This window comes from Theobroma cacao, chromosome 5 (genome assembly GCF_053813885.1).
Source record: "Theobroma cacao isolate CCN51 chromosome 5, ASM5381388v1, whole genome shotgun sequence".
Classification (NCBI taxonomy): domain Eukaryota; kingdom Viridiplantae; phylum Streptophyta; class Magnoliopsida; order Malvales; family Malvaceae; genus Theobroma; species Theobroma cacao.
The window spans coordinates 35,194,861-35,215,729 of NC_142643.1; the positions used below are offsets into that span (position 1 = coordinate 35,194,861).

A 20,869-nucleotide genomic window follows, 5' to 3' on the forward strand; every position below is an offset into this window, starting at 1 on the left:
GTTTCAAGACAATTTATAAAATCTTTTCATTTAAACACATTTTTGTTTATAAAACCTAAAATTTGCCATTTAACTCATTTTCATAAAATTTCACCAAAACCGAGTTAAAACATACTTTAGATAATTAAAATGATGATAAGGTTACTCACAATGTCTAGAATGAGGATTTTCGAAGTACTCAGATTACTGGTCCTTGGGTGCAATTCCCTTGCCTTTGTTAAAGGACTCACCACCTTAACACAGTACAAAATCGAGAAACTTACTTCATTGGTACTAAATTGAATTTAAACTAATTTAGACTACTAATGCATGATATGAAATGCAAAATGCACTGGTAACCATCTAATCCCCAGTATTGGCCTAATTCGACTTATCACCCGATTAATTGCTAACGCATCCAATTTAATCCCAAATTATTCCATTTCTTTTCTAATGCCTCAATTCACCAAACATTATTCAAATAACACCAATTTTAGCATCAAAACCCTCCCATTTCTTCATGGAAAAATTTGGCCATTATAGTGCACTAACACCGTGATTTTTCCTACTTAATTTTTTCTCACCATTATTCATCATTTTCTAAGCCATTTCTCTTGAAATAATAACAATCCATCACCCACACACATTAAGGAAGATTTGGCCAATGAAGATTCATGGGGAAAATGGATTCTTTTCTTGTTGTTTTGCTTCTAAATATGCTAAACTAACTAAAAACACTAACATATCTTAAAATCAATTCAATCCAACATCTTTCTCTCTCCATACCCATTTTGACCAGTCATGAATTCATCATGAAAACATGTAATTTAACCATGAAAAATAAGGAGAAATGCTTAAGGAAAATAGATTTCAAGTTTAAATTGAAAAATCGTACATTTTTCACTTGTTTTCCTTGATTTTCCACACTTTTTCTCTTGAAATCCTCCACCTAGGTTTTGTTCTTGTTTTTTGTTTCTTTCCTTTTGTCTTGGCCGAATATGGAGAAGAAGAATGGGATAAATATGGGCTGATTTTAATAGAAAATAATAAAATATCCTGGCTTGACACATGGCATGTTTCCATTGGTCCATTTTTAAAACTTTAAAAATTTTAAACCTTTTATCTCTACCACATGATTAGTTAAAGGTCAAAATGAGGATAAGGGAAGACCATGTGCTGGACAAGTGTCCTGGTGGTGAAAAATTACTGTTTTGCCCCTAGAGTGATAAAATTACCATTTTGCCCCTATGCTCAAAAAATATCGAAATTATAACTTTTTCACTTATCAACCTCAAATTATACTCCAATGAGTCAAATGTGATCAATCTTAATCAAAAAAGTCTTTCAATATTTCAATTTTATCCTCAGGTAGAAAAATTACCATTTTACCCCTAGATAGTGAAAATTCTGATTTGACTCCAAATTAATCCTCGAACTTCGAATCACCATTTTAAGTCATTCCTTAACTGTAAAATTTTCAATTTCACTCTAAAATCTCTATTTGATCTAGTTCGAGGCTTAAATCAACTTTGTTGTTCCTCTAGTTACAATATCAACTTTTGTAAATTTTTCGAGACTCTCTTAGCATGTAAACATGCTATCCATCACGTGTATGTCATGACAAGTATTTTATAAGGTTGGGCTTTACACTTTAAACTTGAGAATAAAAGTTTAAATGTTTAATTTTTTAAAAAATTATATTTATTTGACATAATTGACTTGTTACATTAAATCTCATATATTTATATCAATATTATGACCATTATTGTTCCACCTTTATAAATTTTTACATTGATTCTTACTGCATTACCTCAACGTTTTTCAACTATTAATTTACTCTATAATTATTTTTATTCTTACTATTATTAATTCATAGATTAAAATTTGTAAGTTATAAAATACTTTAAACACGAGAATAAAAATTTATATCTTTAATTGCTCCAAAAATTATATTTATTTTAATTTAATTGACTTATTACGTTAAATCTCACACATTAAGTCAATATTTTGATAATACTTATTCCACTTTTATTATTTTTTATATTAATTCTTACAATTTTATGTCAAAGTTTTTCAACTGCTAATTTTCACTATAATTATTTTTCTCCTTACTATTTTTCATTTATAAATTAAAATTTGTAAACCGTTAAATACTTTAAACTCAAAATAACGATTTAAATGTTTACTTTTCCAAAAAATTATATTTATTTGACTTCATTAATTGTTAGGATAAATCTCACACGTTTATGTTAATATTTTATATTGTTCCATATTTATAATTCTTTACATTACTTCTTACTATTTTTCTCCTTACTATTTTATATTGTTCCATATTTATAATTATTTTTCTCCTTACTATTTTTCATTTATAAATTAAAATTTGTAAACCGTTAAATATTTTAAACTAAAAAATAATGATTTAAATGTTTACTTTTCCAAAAAATTATATTTATTTGACTTCATTAATTGTTAAGATAAATCTCACACGTTTATGTTAATATTTTATATTGTTCCATGTTTATAATTCCTTACATTACTTTTTACTATTTCATGTCAATGATTTCAAATTACTAATTTTCACTATAATTCTTTTTATCTTTACTTTTATTCATTTATAGATTAAAATTTGAAAGTTATTATATACTTTAAACTTGAGAAAATCAATTTAAATGTTTTTTTTTAAAGCAAGTAGTATATATTTCATTAAAGAAGTACAAAAATCTACCAACAGGGTAGTATAAATATTTAAATGTTTAGCTTTCCTAAATATTATGTTTTAAGTGAAAATTATTAATTGAAAAACTTTGACATAAAATAGTAAGAATTAATATAAAAAGTTATAAAGGTTAAATAAGCATTATCAATATATTGACATAAATGTGTGAAATTTCACGTAATAAATCAATTATGTCAAATAAGTATAATTTTTTTGAAAAATTAAATATTTAAATTTATATTCTAGAGTTTAAATTATTTAACAATTTTAAAATTTTAATATATAAATAAAAAATAGTAAAGATAAAAGTAATTATAGTAAAAATTAGTAGTTGAAAAACTTTTACAAAAAATAGTAAAAATTAATGTAAAAAATTATAAAAGTGGAACAAAGATTGTTAAAATATTAACGAAAATTTGTGAGATTTAATGTAACAAGTTAATTATATCAAATAAACATAATTTTTTAAGAAATTAAATATTTAAATTTTTATTCTCGAATTTAATGTATGTAACGGCTTACAAATTTTAATCTTTAAATGAAAATAATAGTAAGGATAAAACGAATTATAGTGAAAATTAGTAGTTGAAAAACGCTGACATAAAGTAGTAGGAATTAATGTAAAAAATTATAAAAGTAGAATAAGTATTGTCAAAATATTGGTGTTAACATGTGAGATTTAATGTAATTAGTTAATTATGTCAAATAAGCATAATTTTTTTGAGAAATTAAACATTTAAATTTTTATTCTCGAGTTTAAAGTATATAACAGCTTACAAAATTTAATAAGAAAATGAATAATAGTAAGGATAAAAATAATTATTGTGAAATTAGTAGTTAAAAAATCTTGACGTAAAGCTACACGAATTAACATAAAAAATTATAAAAGTGGAATAAGTATTGTCAAAATATTGACGTAAAAGTGTGATATTTAATATAACAAGTTAATTATATTAAATAAACATAATTTTTTGAGAAATTAAATATTTGAAATTTTAATCTCAAGTTTAAAGTATGTACCAACTTACAAATTTTAATAGTAAGGATTAAAATAATTATAATAAATATTAGTAGTTCAAAAATTTTGACGTAAAGTATCAAGAATTAACGTAAAAAATTATAAAAGTAAAACAAATATTATCAAAATATTGACGTAAATGTGTGAGATTTAACATAATAAGTCAATTATGTCAAATAAACATAATTTTTGAGAAAATTAAACATTTAACTTTTTTCTCTTGAATTTAAAGTGTTTTACGACTTATAAATTTTAATATATGAATGAGAAATAGTAAAGATAAAATAATTATAATATTAATTAGTAGTTGAAAAACCTTTGAGGTAAAGTGATAAGAATTAACCTAAAATATTATAAAAGTGGAAAAAGAATTATCAAAATATTGACGTAAATATATAAGATTTAACATAATAAGTCAATTATGTCAAATAAATATAATTTTTTAAAAAATTAAACATTTAAATTGTTATTTTCGAATTTAAAATGTTTTATTGCTGACGAATTTTAATCTTTGCATGAATAATAGTAAAGATAAAAATAATTATAGTGAAAATTAGTAGTTGAGAAACTTTGACATAAAGTAATAAAAATTATAAAGGTGGAATAAGAATTGTCAAAATATTAACGTAAATGTATGAGATTTAACGTAATAATTTAATTATGTTAAATAAACATAAATTTTGAAAAATTAAACATTAAAATTTTTATTCTTAAGTTTAAAGTATTTTATGGCTTACAAGTTTTAATCTATGAATGAATAATAATAAAGATAAAAATAATTATTGTGAAAGTTAGTAGTTGAAAAACTTTAACATAAAGCAGGAAGAATTAATTAAAAAATTATAAAGGTAAAATAGATATTATTAAAATATTAACATAAACTAATGAGATTTAACTTAACAAGTCATAATAATAATAATTTTAATTGAATTAAATTAAGAAATGTTATTAAAGTCTTGATTCACTCTTTTGTGCTCATATAGGATGGAATTCATACTTTCCAAGACTTTGTTCGTGGAGGGTTGATTGAGTATCTTGATGTTAATGAACAGAACAATGCCCTGGTCTGTTTTCATCTATTATTTGTTAAGTTGTAATTGACAGATTGTGAATCTCAAGGCATGATTATCCCCTTTCTTCATATTTAGATTGCATTATATGAGGGAGAGGCCACATCTGAAACAACCCATATTGAGATAGAGCCTTTCACCATCTTAGGCGTCTGTGCTGGGTTAATTCCATATCCTCATCATAATCAGTCACCAAGAAATACCTATCAGGTTTTGTCTATCGTTTTAATATGCAATTCAGTGATTTTCTCTTTTTATGACATTTAAGTCTTATGCTATGTGTGTGTTTATATATAGTGTGCTATGGGTAAGCAAGCTATGGGAAGCATTGCATACAACCAGGCAAGTACTCTTTCTTATATTTTGTGGTAACAAAATTTTGTTTCCCCTTTCCTGTACAGGATTGTTGTATTCTGGATTGGTGATGGCATTGCATCATGTAAAGCAACATGCTTTAGCTGTGTTTATGAAGATATGAGGCCAGTTTTATGTCTGCAAAAGTCTTGTTGTGCTAATGTAAATATTGTCATATTGCAATTCAAATGTATTACATAGCCTATATGCACTAATGTGAAAACTTGTACTTACCTGGATATTTACAGTATTTGATCTTTGGTACAATAGCTATGCCCTGTAAGCTTTTGTTATTATTATGAAACATTTTAAAATGTTGCCATTGATAGTCAACAGATTCCCTTTTCTTTTCAGCAACCCCCCCACCCAAAAAAAAAAAAAAATCAAAACAATAAATATAAAAGGAGAAAATTGCTTGAGAGTAAATCTCTTGTTCCATAAGGAGAATGTCAATTTATTACCAAATTTTTTATGCTACATGTCCTCATTGCATTTGTTGTGTTTCAGTTCTTTTTCCTTCTGTTGGAATGTTTTGTTCGGCTGTTTCTGTCTGAGATGTTAAGACTGTTAGTTTGAGTCTTTTAGATTTCTTTAATTGGTCATTGGCAGGATAAAGAGTTGTAGTTCGTTGTATCTTTTCTTTCAGTGTTCTTGATTTTTTTTTTTTTATAAGTTTGCTATTTGAAATTACAGTTTTCTCGAATGGACTCCGTACTTTACCTGTTGCTTTATCCTCAACGGCCTTTATTGACAACAAGGACAATTGAGCTGGTAAGCATGCAGTGTGTTTTTGAGGGTGGTACATCAGTATGTGCGATAACTAAATACTTTGCTCCCAGGTTGGATATGATAAGCTTGGAGCTGGTCAGAATGCTACTGTTGCTGTGATGAGTTATAGTGGCTATGATATAGAGGATGCTATTGTGATGAACAAGTCATCTCTGGATCGTGGGTTTGGTCGTTGTATTGTCATGAAGAGGTAAACTGTTTTGTAACTTGTTGATTTTATTTCTTTTCTTCCTTCTGGTTGCAACATTGTAATCCTTTGTTGTGTTTGTGCATTTTGAGATCCCACTTGAGTTTAGAGACTCCAGTTTGCTCACGTCAGATATTCTCCATTGAACAGTTACACTGCCATTTATCAGAAGAATTATGAGAACGGTACATCAGATAGAGTACTTAGGCCACAAAGAACAGGACCTGGTTCAGAAAGGATGCAGGTAACACATGATGGTGCATTTATGTAGTTTTCCCACTTCATTCTAATGGATTCTGTATTTTGCATCTCTCTATGGCATCATTCAGGTATCCTCACACCATAATTGCTTACTATGACAAATGATTTAACATGTCTTCATGTATGTTTGGTGGCAATTTTTGCTTTGTTCTCCCTTTCTTGCTTGTTCACTTTGTTTGATTTCTTATTGCCTTTTTAAACTTGATTTTTGCTCTTTCTCTTTTTGGTCTTTCTTGATTCTCCTCTTTTTGTTGTTGAGCCTGTTCAGTTGTCTCCTAGCAATTTTAGCCTTCTTAGCACTCTGTAAATATGCCAGCTATCCACTTGCATGCAACACACTGCAATTCTTGGAAATAATATTTTTATTTTCTAATCAGCAGAAACATTCTCCGAACCTAACCAGTATCAGCTATTATGGGAGAGTGGTCATGTCCTTTTGAGCATATATGCTTTACCCTCAATAGCAGTGAAAAAGACCTGCAAATGGCAGAGTTTAAGATCATATGGAATTTTTCAAACTAAGCACACTCCATTGTGCCATTATACTCAACTCCTTAAAATGATAGGTGATTTAACCATGTTTCTTGTTACTATAGGGTGATTTGCATAATTCTCACTGTCAAAATCTTGCATGCAAGGGAAGCACTATTTCTAGGATGCCCATTTCTTATCCTGTTTTACAATAGGTGATTGCATTAAATCTTAGTGCTAAGTGTTCTCTTTTCTGGTTATAGATTTTCATATAGATATTGGATGATGATGGACTTGCTGCTCCTGGGGATATAACATCTATAATAATTAGGAGTCTCATTCATATTCTGCATGAAATGAAAACACTGTTTCTAGGATTCCCATTACTTGTCTTGTTGTGTAATCTGGTGATGACTTCCAATCTTACTGCTTAGACTTCTCTTGTCTGGCACATTGTTTCTTTATTATAGATACTGGATGATGATGGACTTGCTGCTCCTGGGGAGATAATTAAGCCAAATGACATCTATATCAATAAGGAATCTCCTATTCATACCACAGGGCAACGTGTCCCCGCAGATGGACAGCAAGATATGTGAGTTGTTTCTTTCATGTGGCCATTTTTATTGGTGGTTTAGTTTACCTATGTTTTTTACCTGATTAGCAATATGCAGTGGATATAAACCTGCTAAACAAACATTTAAAGGTCCCGAGGGAGAGTCTTGTGTGGTAGATAGAGTTGCCTTTTGCTCTGATAAGAGTGAGAATTTATGTATCAAGTTTATAATTCGCCATACACGTAGACCGGAGGTATGAAATATAGTTTGATTTCCTTTTGAAATAATTTGTTTATCATGAACATTTGGCCGACTCTCATGTTATACTTGTTCATTCAGGTTGGTGACAAATTTAGTAGCAGACATGGGCAGAAAGGTGTTTGTGGCACCATCATTCAACAGGAAGATTTCCCATTTTCTGAAACTGGCATCTGTCCTGATTTAATCATGAATCCTCATGGTTTTCCAAGGTATTTTCTTTTGCTTTGTCATACTAATGTACTGATCATGGCATTTATTCTGAAGCATTTAAGCATTTAGAGACCAGTAAGCATCATGCAGTAGCCCAAATGCTTTTGTGTGCATATTTCGCAATTAAGAGTGGTTTCTTTGCACACATGGAACAAACACTATTACTGAAAAAGATAAATTTCCACACACCAAGTACCTAACACTTAATTTTAGGAGTTCCAAAATGAATGTCTCCTTTTCTAGTAAGTCCTTAAAATTTTAATTTAAAACATTTCCTCATATTTTCAAGTAAAAAATTCAATTTCTGATACTAAAGAAATGCAAAATTTATAATTTAAAAAAGATAAGACAGAATGGCATAAGGTGCTCCTTCTAAAACTGCATGCTAGGTCGAAAATACCATGTAAAATATTATAGAGGAATTTACACAGATCAGTAAAATGTTGATAAACTGATTGCATGCAAAGTGCATAGAAAATTTGGATGTGCAAATGTAAATGTGTGAGTGTGCAATTCCGCAATTGGGCTGCATTTGACTCTTTTCTCTCGCATCAATTATGGTAGCTAAGGTTCTCTTTTCTTTTTTTTCTTTTTTTTTGGGGGGGGGAGAGTGGTGGAGTGACCAAGTTTTAGGTGCATAATAACTAAATTTATGATATCTTTTATTTTGTTGATGTCATTAATGAAATTATTTATGTACATTATTGTATGTATTTAAATATATTGAAATTATAGTAAGTTTGTATTCTTGAGCATAGTATAGACTTAAAGCAAGTTATTGTATACATTGTATTTCGTTTTATTAATACTATATACAAAATATAGGACAGTACCATACAAGAAAATAACTTTAGAAAAAGAAAAAAAATCAACATTAAGTATTTGTATGAGAAGATAACTTTGTGTGTAGCAATGTAATTGAGAAATTAAATGCATCATGGAGTACTTGTACAAAGGAATTTTGTGAAAGGTTAAAAAAGTTCACCATGGTAATTATTGATTAGAAAGTTGAGAAGTAATCAAGACTTTGGTAAAATAAATTGAAATTTGAATGGTTGTGTGAAGAATTTGATTAATCAAGGGGGCAAGTAAAAATAACTGAGAAAACCTCAATGGGGCTAAATATAGTTTGGAAAGGCCAAGGTGGACCAAGTTAAGGAAAGAAAAAAAAAAACTTAGAATGACCTCTTAGGCAAAAGTAGGATTTGGAAAAGCAAGGAGGGGTAGCCCATCTGGCTCTGTCCTTGTATGTACTGAAATTACTTATATGCTTTGTTCTTCAGAGGTTGCAATACCAGTTTTATTTATATAGGTTTAATTGGCATCACTCAGTAGATTTATTTTTTACTGATATTCTTCTTTATAATCAGTCGGATGACAATAGGTAAGATGATAGAGCTTCTTGGGGGTAAAGCTGGAGTTTCGTGTGGTAGGTTTTATTATGGAAGTGCCTTTGGAGAAGCGAGTGGTCATGCAGACAGGGTTGAAGCTATAAGGTGGATTACTGCTTCCCAACATATGACTTTAATATCCAAATATTTCAAATTTCAGTTCTCGGAACTTTTCCCTGCTTTGTGACAGTGAAACACTTGTGAAGCGTGGTTTTAGCTACAACGGCAAGGACTTCCTTTACTCAGGTTTTGCTTCTTATTTCATCCCACCTGAAGTAAATAAATGTTGAGTACTAGACATTTGAAAAGCATCATTTTACACATTTTTCAGGTTACAAGAGCAACCTGTGGTCTCTCGTCTCTTGCACTTTGCATAATGTGTAAAATGTGGATAAAACATGCATAGACATGTGTATTGGTGGGTGTATACATATGCGTCCTGATACTTCTAAATTTGAGCCAGGTATCACAGGTTGCCCACTACAAGCATATATCTTCATGGGGCCAATTTACTACCAGAAATTAAAACATATGGTGAGATTTTCATCCCATTACAGTATGCAACTCTTAGTTGTTGATAATCCTAGCTCTTGGTCCTGGGTCAAAGACATTCTGATAATTTATTTGGTGAAAGAAACTGCAGGTCTAAGTTTAATTTTGGTCCCTCTAATTTCATCAAATGTTACTTTAATCCCTTTTCTTCAATTTTATTTAACTAAATATCTATACTTCTATGAATTATTAAACTAATAAGATTAATACCTTTGCTAACTTACTGTCATTAAGGTGATGACTTGGTGGATAGCATGGCATTTCGATAAAAAATGACTTGTAAATTTTTTAGCCAAATGATAATTTAATTTTTCTTTCTTTCTTTCTCCCTCTCTCTCTCTCTCTCTCTCTCTCTCTCCACATAATTCTCACTTTTTCACCTTTCTTAACATATATTTTTGCCTTTCAAGCACCATACCAGCCATCAAAAAAGAAACATAAAAAAAATTTCCTTTATTTGATTGTATTCCAAACACTTATACAAGCCAAAAGACACACTCATCAGGAAAAAATATTTCTTAAGAAATAGTCAAACCATCCAATAAATCAAATTCCATCACTGCAACAACTGCCGATGTCCTCCCTCTGTCACCTTTCGTCAGTTGCACAGCAGCACTTATCTGAACATTCAGCTTATAATGAAAATAAATATATACTTAAGTAATTTGTAATGCATTCAATATTAATTTAGCTAGTGGAAGCCCAAGGCTTTGACTTATATTTGCTCATGATACTTTTAATGATGATTATGTTCTGGATAAAATCCATGCCAGAGGCAGTGGGCCCCGAGTTATGCTAACTAGGCAGCCTACTGAAGGCAGAGCCGGAAATGGAGGTTTTTATTTATACATAGATAGAAAATTTCTCCATTTGTGTTTTACTGAAGGATTATATATTATAATAGCTATTTGTTTTCTAGGACTGCGTGTTGGAGAAATGGAACGTGATTGCCTGATTTCTTATGGAGCTAGCCTGTTGATTTTTGAGCGCCTAATGATCTCTAGTGATCCTTTTGAAGTTCAGGTAACAGCTCAATGCTTTTGCACTTTGTTGAATCAGTTATCAAACTCGGGAAACTTATAGTTTTGTTGTGAGTTTTTCAATCACCAAACTGCACATCAGTGTCTTTGTTAGAAGGCTTATTAACAAATTGGGAAAAACATAAGTAACGCTTTAGCATTTAGAAAGTTTTCTTGTCATAGATCACTTCTTTACAGGATGAAGATCTTCTATTAGATCTGTGACCAACTTTTGGCAAAATTCAATTAAGCTTTAACATGTATGATTTTGACTTATTTTTAGTCATAAACGCTGTTTCTGTAGTGTTCTTAGAAAATCCAGTCTGTGATACTACAAACCTTTGCCCTTTCATCTATTTGTGATATTTCTTCCCACAATTAAAACCCTAATTATATCTAATCTTAGGTAATGTTTTTAATTTATACACATCTTGGAAGAAATTTTAAGTATGGTGCTTTTACCAAGTCACATTGCTGGCTGTCAAAATTTGCTCATATCACTCCTGCACTTGGTATTTGTGAAAAATGTTATCCCACTAGTTTCAAATTTGCTGCCCTTGTTAACCAACTCTGTTAACTTTGTTGATGTGACAAATATTGACCTTTTTATTTTTACATGAAATTATGTGGCAAAAACTAAAATTAAAAAAAAGTTACAAGTGAAAAGTAAAGGCTTTTCTTTTGTTTCTTTTGTCTGTCTGTTATCGCTCCTCCTTTCTCTCTCCACTTCTGTTAGCTCTCCTCCCTCAAAGATGCCTCAATTAGAGCTTCATGACACTCATCTCCACACCATATTTTTCGAGATTGCACAGTCATTCTCTTCCTATTTTGAAATATCCTCTTCGTCTATATATGGTAGTTTTATCTCATTTCAATATCTGCCAGTCTCTTCACCTTTAAAGGGGAAGGGTGGCTAAAAGAAGAGCAAACATAGCTGTTTGTTTACGCTTCCCTACTATACTAGCCCTGTGCTTCTCTTGATTTAAGCTAGTCAAAGTCTTGATCACATTTGAACATTTGACCAAGAATAGAGACTCATTGCATACTTTAATAGTTTTCTCTGCATATTTTATCAAAGCCATTGTACCTGACATTTATGGAGTTTTCACACAGGTTTGTAGAAAGTGTGGTTTGTTAGGATATTTCAGTCATATGCTGAAAAGAGGGATTTGTTCTTCCTGTAGTAATGGAGATAATATCTCTATGATTAAGTTGCCATATGCTTGCAAGCTCTTATTTCAGGTATGGTTTGACATTTGATTGTGGTTATTAGCATGATTGAATAAGAAATGAGATCTTTGACTCAATGTTCTAATTCTGTATGTGATGAAGCTTGTTTCTTGGATATTTTGTTGGGAATTTCATGTGAGCAAGTTTCAGTGACTTATTCCTTAATTGTGTTTTAATTGTCTTATGTGCATATAGAAACGTGCTTCTTTTGAGAATCCTTTTTACTTGAATGAGTTTATGGATACGTTTGACTGGTAAATGAAGGCTTTTCATTTTATTGCTAATCAAGGCTCACTATGAGAAAAGTTAAAGTCTCAAAGGTTTAGTGTCGAATTTTCGAATGTCTCCTTTAATGAGTTATTAAAGGCAGGATTTGCATCTTTTGACTAAGCAATGCTGGGCTGGTGATCTGTCCCAGTAAATAATTGTGGACAGCTTTGGTAAAAATGATTATGCAGGTTGGAGAATTAATTAGTCTATTCAAGATTTGATGTCGTTTGCTGACAAGATTCCTTGTCCTTTGCTATCATCTAATGCAACAACAATGCAAATTGATGGAATTTGATTGACATTGAGGCATTACTTGGCACTGTTGTGTTTTCAAAATCACGGTTTTTGTTTTGAGAAATTTGGAAGCTGACAACAAATTGTATGTTTGATAAAGTATATACCTTTCCGCTTTCTTGAAATGAAAGCAAAACGTTCAAAACAAGTGGTAATAGAAAATCTTGTTCTCATTAAGAATTCAAGATGGAAAATAACAGTGACCAAGCAATGGCACTGTGGACTTTGAAATTTCATAATATAATTGTGGTAAAAATACTTACCTAGCAGTAGTTTTTGCATGAGGTATGGATTATTATTCTTTTACAATATTGTTGGAGTTTTTAAACTCCATAAGGGTTAGATTGTTGTGATATGTTCATTTAAATAGCTTGATGAGACGTGGAAATCATCATCTAATCTCATATGTGAAGTTGAAAAACTCTACCTGCAGTTTTTTAGATAACATCCAAGGAATATTTATATAGTGTGTTAATCTGAATTGTCTCTCATTTCAAATTTTTATTGTAATAACCTCATTGATGATAGCAGGAGTAAATATTTTTTCTACTTTCAATCTTATTTTCAATAATTTATTTGCCACAGTGATTTGATCAAATGCTTTCGAATGACATGCTTTCAGGAACTGCAATCAATGAACATTGTTCCTCGCATCAATTTAGCAGAACCATAAGACAGTCGAAGCCCAATAGAGTATGAATCTCTTTCCAGTGTAATTGAAATACTTAGATTGTATTTTTTTATTGGTAGGAATTGTATGTTTGTTTTTAGTTTAGTTCAATACTATTGATTTGCCAAACGCTGGAGAAAGCCTTTTTAGCTATTCATAGTTAGTTTATTATCAAAAAAAAAAAAAAGAAAAAAGAAATGCATATTTAGTAATTTTATTCAGCTCTTTTGGCTTTTGTGCAATGAGTATTTAAGTATATATAAGAAAAAATCAGATTGATTGCCTTAGTGGAGTTGGCTCTTGATTTGAAGTTGTCAATGAAGGATGATGTAAGGTTGATTCATTTGCTGCATCATATGATCTTATATTTTCTTAGTACATCTCGTAATCATTCAAATACATCCGGATCAGATATGTTTTTTGCTTCTCCTTTTTGGGAGCTTGATACTACTATATCAACAGTTTTCTTTTATTGTCCATTTGCAGAGTTACAGAGACGAAATCATAGGTGGTAATATTTTCAGTCTAGTGTGTTAACACAGAATCAAAGTCTTTCATGTTAAGTTAAATTAATAGCCATTATGGATAGTGTTATTTCAAGCTGTGGCACTAGGCTGTGTGGGAGAAGAAAGGAAAACGTAAACAGAAAAAACTGATCCTCTTCTATTATTGAATTTCCTTTTCTTTTTTTTTTCTTTTAAAACTACTTGCATTTTTTTCCGTTTCTTTTAATCTAAATAATTTCAAATATTTAGAATATATAAAGTAGATATTGTTCGAATTATGTATTTTTTTAGAAAAAAAAGAAGAAGAGAATTTTAATGTAATGAATTATTGTTATTAGAAAGAGAGGAAGATCGAGAAACCAAAAAAGAAGAAGTAAAGATAATAAAAGGTGGTACGTGATTCATAAATTAAAACAGTATTTTGACTATTTTTCTTTTGTTTTTTAATTTATTCTCGTCTTGAAGTGTTTTTTTCTATAACAAATGTTTTCTTCTTATTATAAATGCTAGAATTGGGTCTGCGCGTTGTTCTCGGGTGAAGTAAAAGACTTTGAACGAAGTGTTGATATAAAAATATACAAACACAAAAGCTGCTACAATTTTTAATTCAAAGTGGAAGAGCACATCATAGTTGTTTATAATCATATGCATTCATTCCCACCCACTTAGCAAAAAGTTAATGCCCATGAACAAATTAAGATCATAATCAGCTGCTTTGTTTTTGTAGATTTTTGTATATATATATAAAAGTTAACATCAGAGTGTTCAATTTATCATGCTGCTTGTAAACAAAAAATATAAGATACTCTGGGTCATAATTATTAGTGAGATTGTAGAATTTCTTGATATTATGGGGTGGGCAAAGACTCTTCAAGTGAGGCTGTTTTTTGATGATTGGGTTGTTTTGAAAGATCCTCTACATGGGAAAAGCGAAATAAAAAGTTAGGTTTGGTAAAGAGTTTAGCAGCTAAGGAATTAAGCTGATCTAGATAATAATATTAAGTAAAAAATAGAAAAGGAAAGGCCATATGGGAGAGGATTAATAAAGAAAAATCAGATATTAACAAATTGAAATAATGACATGATTAATAGGAGTTGAGATGATAAAGGTAAATACAAAATAAATATTTTTTAATCAATCTTAGAGCATGTGTTTTTTTCTTTTTGAGTTGAAAAGTGTAGGAGAAAATATTTTTAAATTATTTAGGCCTTGAAATAGTTGTTTAGTAGAAGATTCGTTATATAATTTGGATGAAGAAATGAGTTAAGTTGGTAGTTGGGAACTCAGATGTATTACCTCTTAAGTCAATAAGCACACACAAAGCTAATTCTATCTTGAAGGTTGAAAAATTGATGTAGCAGGTTAACACTTGTAATGTGGATAATGTATCAGAAATGGAGGAATATATCAATTGTACCTGGTTTTGTATTTCTTGGTGGGTGATTCTCCTCTTTTGCTGGTAGCGGGTTGTTTCTATGGTGTAGACTTTGAGAAAAGTTCTTTAGCTACATGGCTTTTGATCGGTGATAGCAAAAGTTGTTTTTTTGGTTGTTTTATTAATGCTGGAGGTGTTGCCGATCCTGAAGCATCAGCAGAACTTAGAGTGTGCCATTCTTGGCTTCATAGCTCATCACAGTCAAACATTTTGTAGTTGGCAATTCCTGTTTTGATTGCCCTAGTTGTTAACCTATGGTGAAAATCCTTGCTTGCTTGATCAATGCTTAGACAGGTTCAAGTAGTGTCATGCGACTGATAGAAGTGTTGCAAGTTTTGTAATTGTTACACCAACCACCTTTTCTGTTGGCGTATCAAAGGCTACCAACTCCATTTGTCTAATATGATTCTCCACAATAAGTTATATGCAGTATCTAAAATCAAAAAGATATAATACATGATTTTCTGTTAAATATTAAAAACTGAAAATAAGTGCTTGATAAAGGAAGTAAAACATTTGATTAATTGATGCGTGAGATTAAAGAGTGAAAAAGAAGAATTCATCGGTCAATAATACATATTATGTTAAAATTTGTTAATTTTGTTTATAATCTATTTACGATCACATAGAAGATAATATTACGACTAGAAGGGTATTACAGAATTAGGGATGTCAATGGGTACCCTACCCGGTTATACCGAGTTAAAGTACTCAATAAAAGGGTTCGAGTAAGGTTCAGGTAGTGATTTCACTACCCAAATCGAGTTCGGGTAGGGTTCGGGTACCATGCCTTGGGTACCCGTTACTCGAACCCGATTACTATTTATAAATATTTTATTTTTATTTTTTTTGGCAGAAGTAGCTTTATTTCTCAACTTAATTTGTTCTTTCAATTCTCTTCCATACCAAAGCAATAGCTAATCGACCATAAAATCAATGACATAAGAGGAAAAGGAAATATGAAACAAAACAAGAATTTGAAAATAAAAGCTCAAGATAAACCACATACTTATAAAATTGTCAAATTCCTAACTCAAAAAACCCAATGCTAGTTAGGGTAGCATAAACCAAGAAAAGAAACATGTAAATGTAAACAATAACTTGCTAAGTAATAGACAGAAAGGCACTTAATCGAAGAGTGAGAATCCCATATCTTCATCGTCACTCTCCTCCACTTTCTCTTCCTTCTTTTTCTCCTAAATTACTGGTGCTTCTGCCGCTGGGGCAACGCCTCCAACAGGAGCTGCAGCTTTTCTTCCTCAGAAACCTCTGCCTTTGCCACCTCCAATAATCACCTGGAAAACAGCAGAGTTAGGAGTGATGAGAGAGAAAGAGGAGGTAACGCCGCCAGAGGAGTCAACGGCGACAGCATACTGAACGAGTTTCCTCTAGAGCTTGTAAGCAGAAGCAGCAGAACCTTCAAGTTCTCCCTCCAACTGCTTGGTAGTCCATTCCTCGGCGCTGCTCTTGCAAAACAAAAGTGAAAACTCTCATTGTTTTTCTTATTTAATCGGGGTATTTAAACGGGTTAGGGTAATTATAGGGTGGTGAAAATATATTAGGGTTAGGGTTAGGGTAGTAATTTTTAAATTATTCAGGTAGTTAATAGGGTTAGGGTATTTAATTTTTAATAGGGTTAGGGTTCGGGTACTTCAAAATTAATGGATACCCTACCCGTTGACATCCCTATACAGAATCATGTAATAGATTTTGAAATAATTATCTTTGATTATGGTTGAGATCAGTTCTTAAACATATTAATGTAATATAATTTTTTTTTAATAATATATCACCACAATAAATGACAATAGAAAGACAATGAGAAGGCAGTTGAGGATTCTGAACCAAGTTAGTGCAAGCGTTGACAATTAAAGGATAGTAGACATTTGAATAAGTTATTGTGTAATGTAGCTGTTGAGTGAAATGTTAATCTATTATATGATGGGAATAAAAGATATAAATGGTTCTTAATTTGCTTACGTTGGCAGTGGTGCTTTTTCTTCATTTTTTGTGCACCAATATTTCCTAGCATTGAATCACAATGCTACTCCACATTCATTATAAGAATTATAGTACCATCTATTAGAGCAATCAATATCAGTAATTGTTGCTTTGATTTTGTATTTAGTTTCCTACAACGTGTTTGAGTTGTTAGTATATTTCTATTAGACAATTAAGTTTCTAATATTGTGAGGTATACTTTTTCTACTTGTATTTTGGTTGGGTTAGCAATATTGATATCTGCTATGGTTGAGTCTTTGATTTCATTGCTCTTTATTGCTAACTGGTGGGGCAACATCTGCATATCAATAATTTGGACACTGAATGACTCTTTTCCATACTTGTATGTTGATTTGTTATTACGTAATGGTCTATTTGTAATATAATATGAAAAATTTTAGATATCAATAGTACCTTTGTTTGTGGACCATAGTTTCTTGACATACCATTTTGGTGGCAGAGCAGGAAGTAAGGTAAAGGATATCTACATAAATAGTTTAAAATTAAGAAAATCTTGATTAAGATGAATCAATTTAAGTGTTGGTATATATACTATACTTTTTTTTTATGCTAAAAATTCACGCAGGGCCCAACTACCCTGTTAAATTTTATTAATTATGAAATAAAAAAGTACAAAGGAGGGGGACTGAAACCGTACCTCCAAATTACATGATCATAAGAAAGTTTTAGAGAATCACCTAGAGTAAGGAAAACCATTTTACGTGCATAACTTTTGATGCTACAGTAAAACAGATATTCCTTACTATTACATTGAGACAATAAACTAAACTAAAATTTAAAACAAGAAATGAAAATAAGAAAAGTACCTAGAGTGGAGTGTTTCATTTTATGACCATATTTTTTACTATCGTCATAAAATTGAAACACTTCCATATTACAAAAATTTATGTGCATAACAAAAGAAGAAAAATAAATTAGGAGTACTACTCCTTTACATTCATTTGAAGCGAACATGAAGTAAACTAACTTTATCTAATCTAAGAATACCTTTAAGCTGACTTTCTACTTGTGAAAATACTTGCAAGTTCTGGTGCGTATGCCCCTAATTTGAGAGATGGTCTGCTGCCTGGTTTCTTTCTCTATGGATGTGCAAAATCTAAAAAGAGATACCACTCAAGGATCTGCGAATGGAAGCAAGCAAATATCGAGTCCTAGAGGATCCCTGATGACCATCATTTATCATGTGTACCACTACTTTTATGCCCATTTCTATCCAAAGTCTAGTAACATTGTACTCAATACACAAAAGTATGCCACTGTGTAGTGCCATTAACTCTGCTTGTAATGAATCACACGATCCAAAATTTTCAGAAAATCCAAAAATCATGGTACCTGTATGATCTCGAAGAAGTCCTCATGCAGCAGCATTCTGAAAATTATGCTTGCAACTCCCATCAACATTCAACTTAAACTCACCTGCTGATGGTTTATGCCAAGAGAATATTTTTGGTGGATGTGGGGCTGCCTGCTGAAATATTAGACCCCATGCCTGAGCAATCTGTAGATCTCTCCTCCATTGCCACTGATGGAATTGCCTCCCATGAAATAATTGGTTGATAAGTGTGAGTACTGTCCACACCACTCTGTTAGGATACATACCAAGGTTCCTATGTTTCGCATCATTCCTTTCAACCCATAAGAACAAAAAAATAAATAAAGGCATTAACGTGCGTATGTGTCCTTTTTTTTTTGTATAATCACTAGAGAACCACCATGCTCATATAATCTGATAAACATTCTGGGGATGAGTTATGTTGATTTGGAAAAATTTTACAAAATAATTCCAAACTTGTGTAGCAATCGGGCATTCCCACATGACATGCAAGAGAGACTCTTCTGAATTGCAATGTTGGCATTTAGAAACTAACTGAAATCCTTTGGTTTTCAATCGCATGTCAACTGGGATGATAATCATACTACACTTACTCATGTATTTTTTCACCATTGTTGCAACCACGATGATAATCAGACTGATCACATCATTAAGAAGTTGATCTTGATTGATTCCTTCAACTTTATATCCATATAGATCAACCTTTAAATTGTTACCACTGTGAATCAAATCAACCATTGATAAGACATGATGTAATTTTGAGTTATTTGATGAGTGAAAAACATGTTTGCTTTTTTTTATACTTGCGGTCTTCGATACACAGGTCACATTTCTTGACCTCATTTTTTTGATTCTACAAATAGAATTTTTCAATGGTGATCATCAATTTAAGAGCTCCAATAAAGTCTAGTAGGAAAAGAAGTATATAAAAAAAGAATATTAATAAGTATTGAGGTTATCAAATCAGGAGTAAGAGTGAGCGTTGGAAGTAAAAAAAGAATCATATATTAATATATGTGTTAGTAAACTGTAGGTTACCTATCAAAATTGTATCATTTCAGATTTAGCTATTGAACTGATCAATGGAGGTAAAACTAAAATAATATGTAAGGTATGGATTCAAATCTTCCTAGATTGGGTGGATAACAATGCTTTTTGTAAACATGCCCATGATATTTGAGGGAATGAGATTGAAAGAGGTTTTCTTGTCATTGATCTAGAATCTCCTTATTTGATGAAAACATCATTCTTTTAGTTGAGGTTGAAACTATGGTGCATCTAAACTCCTGATCATAAAATGCATTGCATCTGTATGTTCAATCATAATATAAACCTTAAGAAAGTAAATGATAAGTAAAAATATAAATTAATCTTAAAATTGACTATAAGAGATATCAAATGAAAATATTGAATATATAATGGTTGAATGCAATAATGTGAATAGGCATAATCATGATTGTTATGTTATATATACAATAAAATAGTTATATAAATTCAAGTTAAATGAATGGTATAGGTATAAATTAGCATGCAAAAAATAGATAAGTCATTTTTTATTACAAACTTGAGGACAGTAAGGGTTATATATTGGGTCATGCACAATAACCTATTGGAACATTACAATTGCCTAAGTATATAGGTATTGTGGAATTAAATTAATGTGGGGAGAAAGTCAAAACGAAAATGATAGAAGTAAGACAAAATCAAGTCTGATGGTTGTTGATTTTGTTTCTTCTCCTTTATTTCCTTGAAACTCTCTCTCTTGTTTTCTCACTGTTCCAATGCATAACTATCTGCGATTTATATTATTTGCACTTTTTTAATATTTTTTTGGTATGGTTGAAATTAAGTTTTTGAATAAAAAGAAACATGTTATTACTATTAAATCAAAATGTAATATAGATACCGAAAGAAAATATTGATAGAGATTCTATTTAAAATTAAATGGTTATATCTGTCATGCACTTTGTAATATCTGAGTGATTCATTGAAAGAAATGTTTAGGATAATTTGTACATTTAGGCAATAATTATTGTAACTTTTAGTATATTTTTACGGTGTGATGTTTTTGTGAAAAGCATAAAATTGATGTACCTGAATGTCAATAGTTACGAAGTCAAGGCTTAGCAGCGTGTCTAGTCGAGAAAGGTCAATGGACTGTCATATATGCATTATGCTCACCTTGACTGAAAAGGTCAATGGACTGTCATATATGCATTAGGCTCAGCTTGTTGAAAAGGGCACAAATTACGTAGAAATTGGTCTAGCATTCT

At 30.8% G+C, this 20,869-nt stretch overlaps 1 protein-coding gene and 1 pseudogene across 1 annotated transcript; one reads left to right on the forward strand and one right to left on the reverse strand.

The window, feature by feature from the left end:
* The first annotated feature begins 319 nt into the window (after window positions 1-319).
* LOC18609062 (DNA-directed RNA polymerase III subunit 2-like) lies at window positions 320-13,493 on the forward strand. The gene is made up of 17 exons (XM_088806637.1): window positions 320-334; window positions 4,697-4,777; window positions 4,862-4,993; window positions 5,081-5,125; window positions 5,831-5,908; window positions 5,977-6,116; window positions 6,264-6,357; window positions 7,316-7,440; window positions 7,520-7,655; window positions 7,742-7,872; window positions 9,244-9,369; window positions 9,455-9,510; window positions 9,728-9,798; window positions 10,567-10,651; window positions 10,736-10,839; window positions 11,949-12,077; window positions 13,252-13,493. The coding sequence occupies exons 1-17, from the start codon at window positions 320-322 to the stop codon at window positions 13,300-13,302; spliced, it is 1,599 nt and encodes a 532-aa protein (XP_088662763.1). The 3' UTR covers window positions 13,303-13,493.
* Window positions 13,494-16,229: 2,736 nt separating this feature from the next.
* LOC148762818 (large ribosomal subunit protein P3 pseudogene) lies at window positions 16,230-16,735 on the reverse strand (annotated as a pseudogene).
* Window positions 16,736-20,869: the final 4,134 nt, after the last annotated feature.

What these genes read in the sequence shown, in the direction of transcription:
- LOC18609062 (XM_088806637.1), top strand. An exon ending in CTGGTTCAGAAAGGATGCAG is followed by an intron (nt 6,358 to 7,315) that starts GTAACACATGAT and finishes TCTTTATTATAG; the next exon opens with ATACTGGATGATGATGGACT. An exon ending in GTGATCCTTTTGAAGTTCAG is followed by an intron (nt 10,840 to 11,948) that starts GTAACAGCTCAA and finishes GTTTTCACACAG; the next exon opens with GTTTGTAGAAAGTGTGGTTT.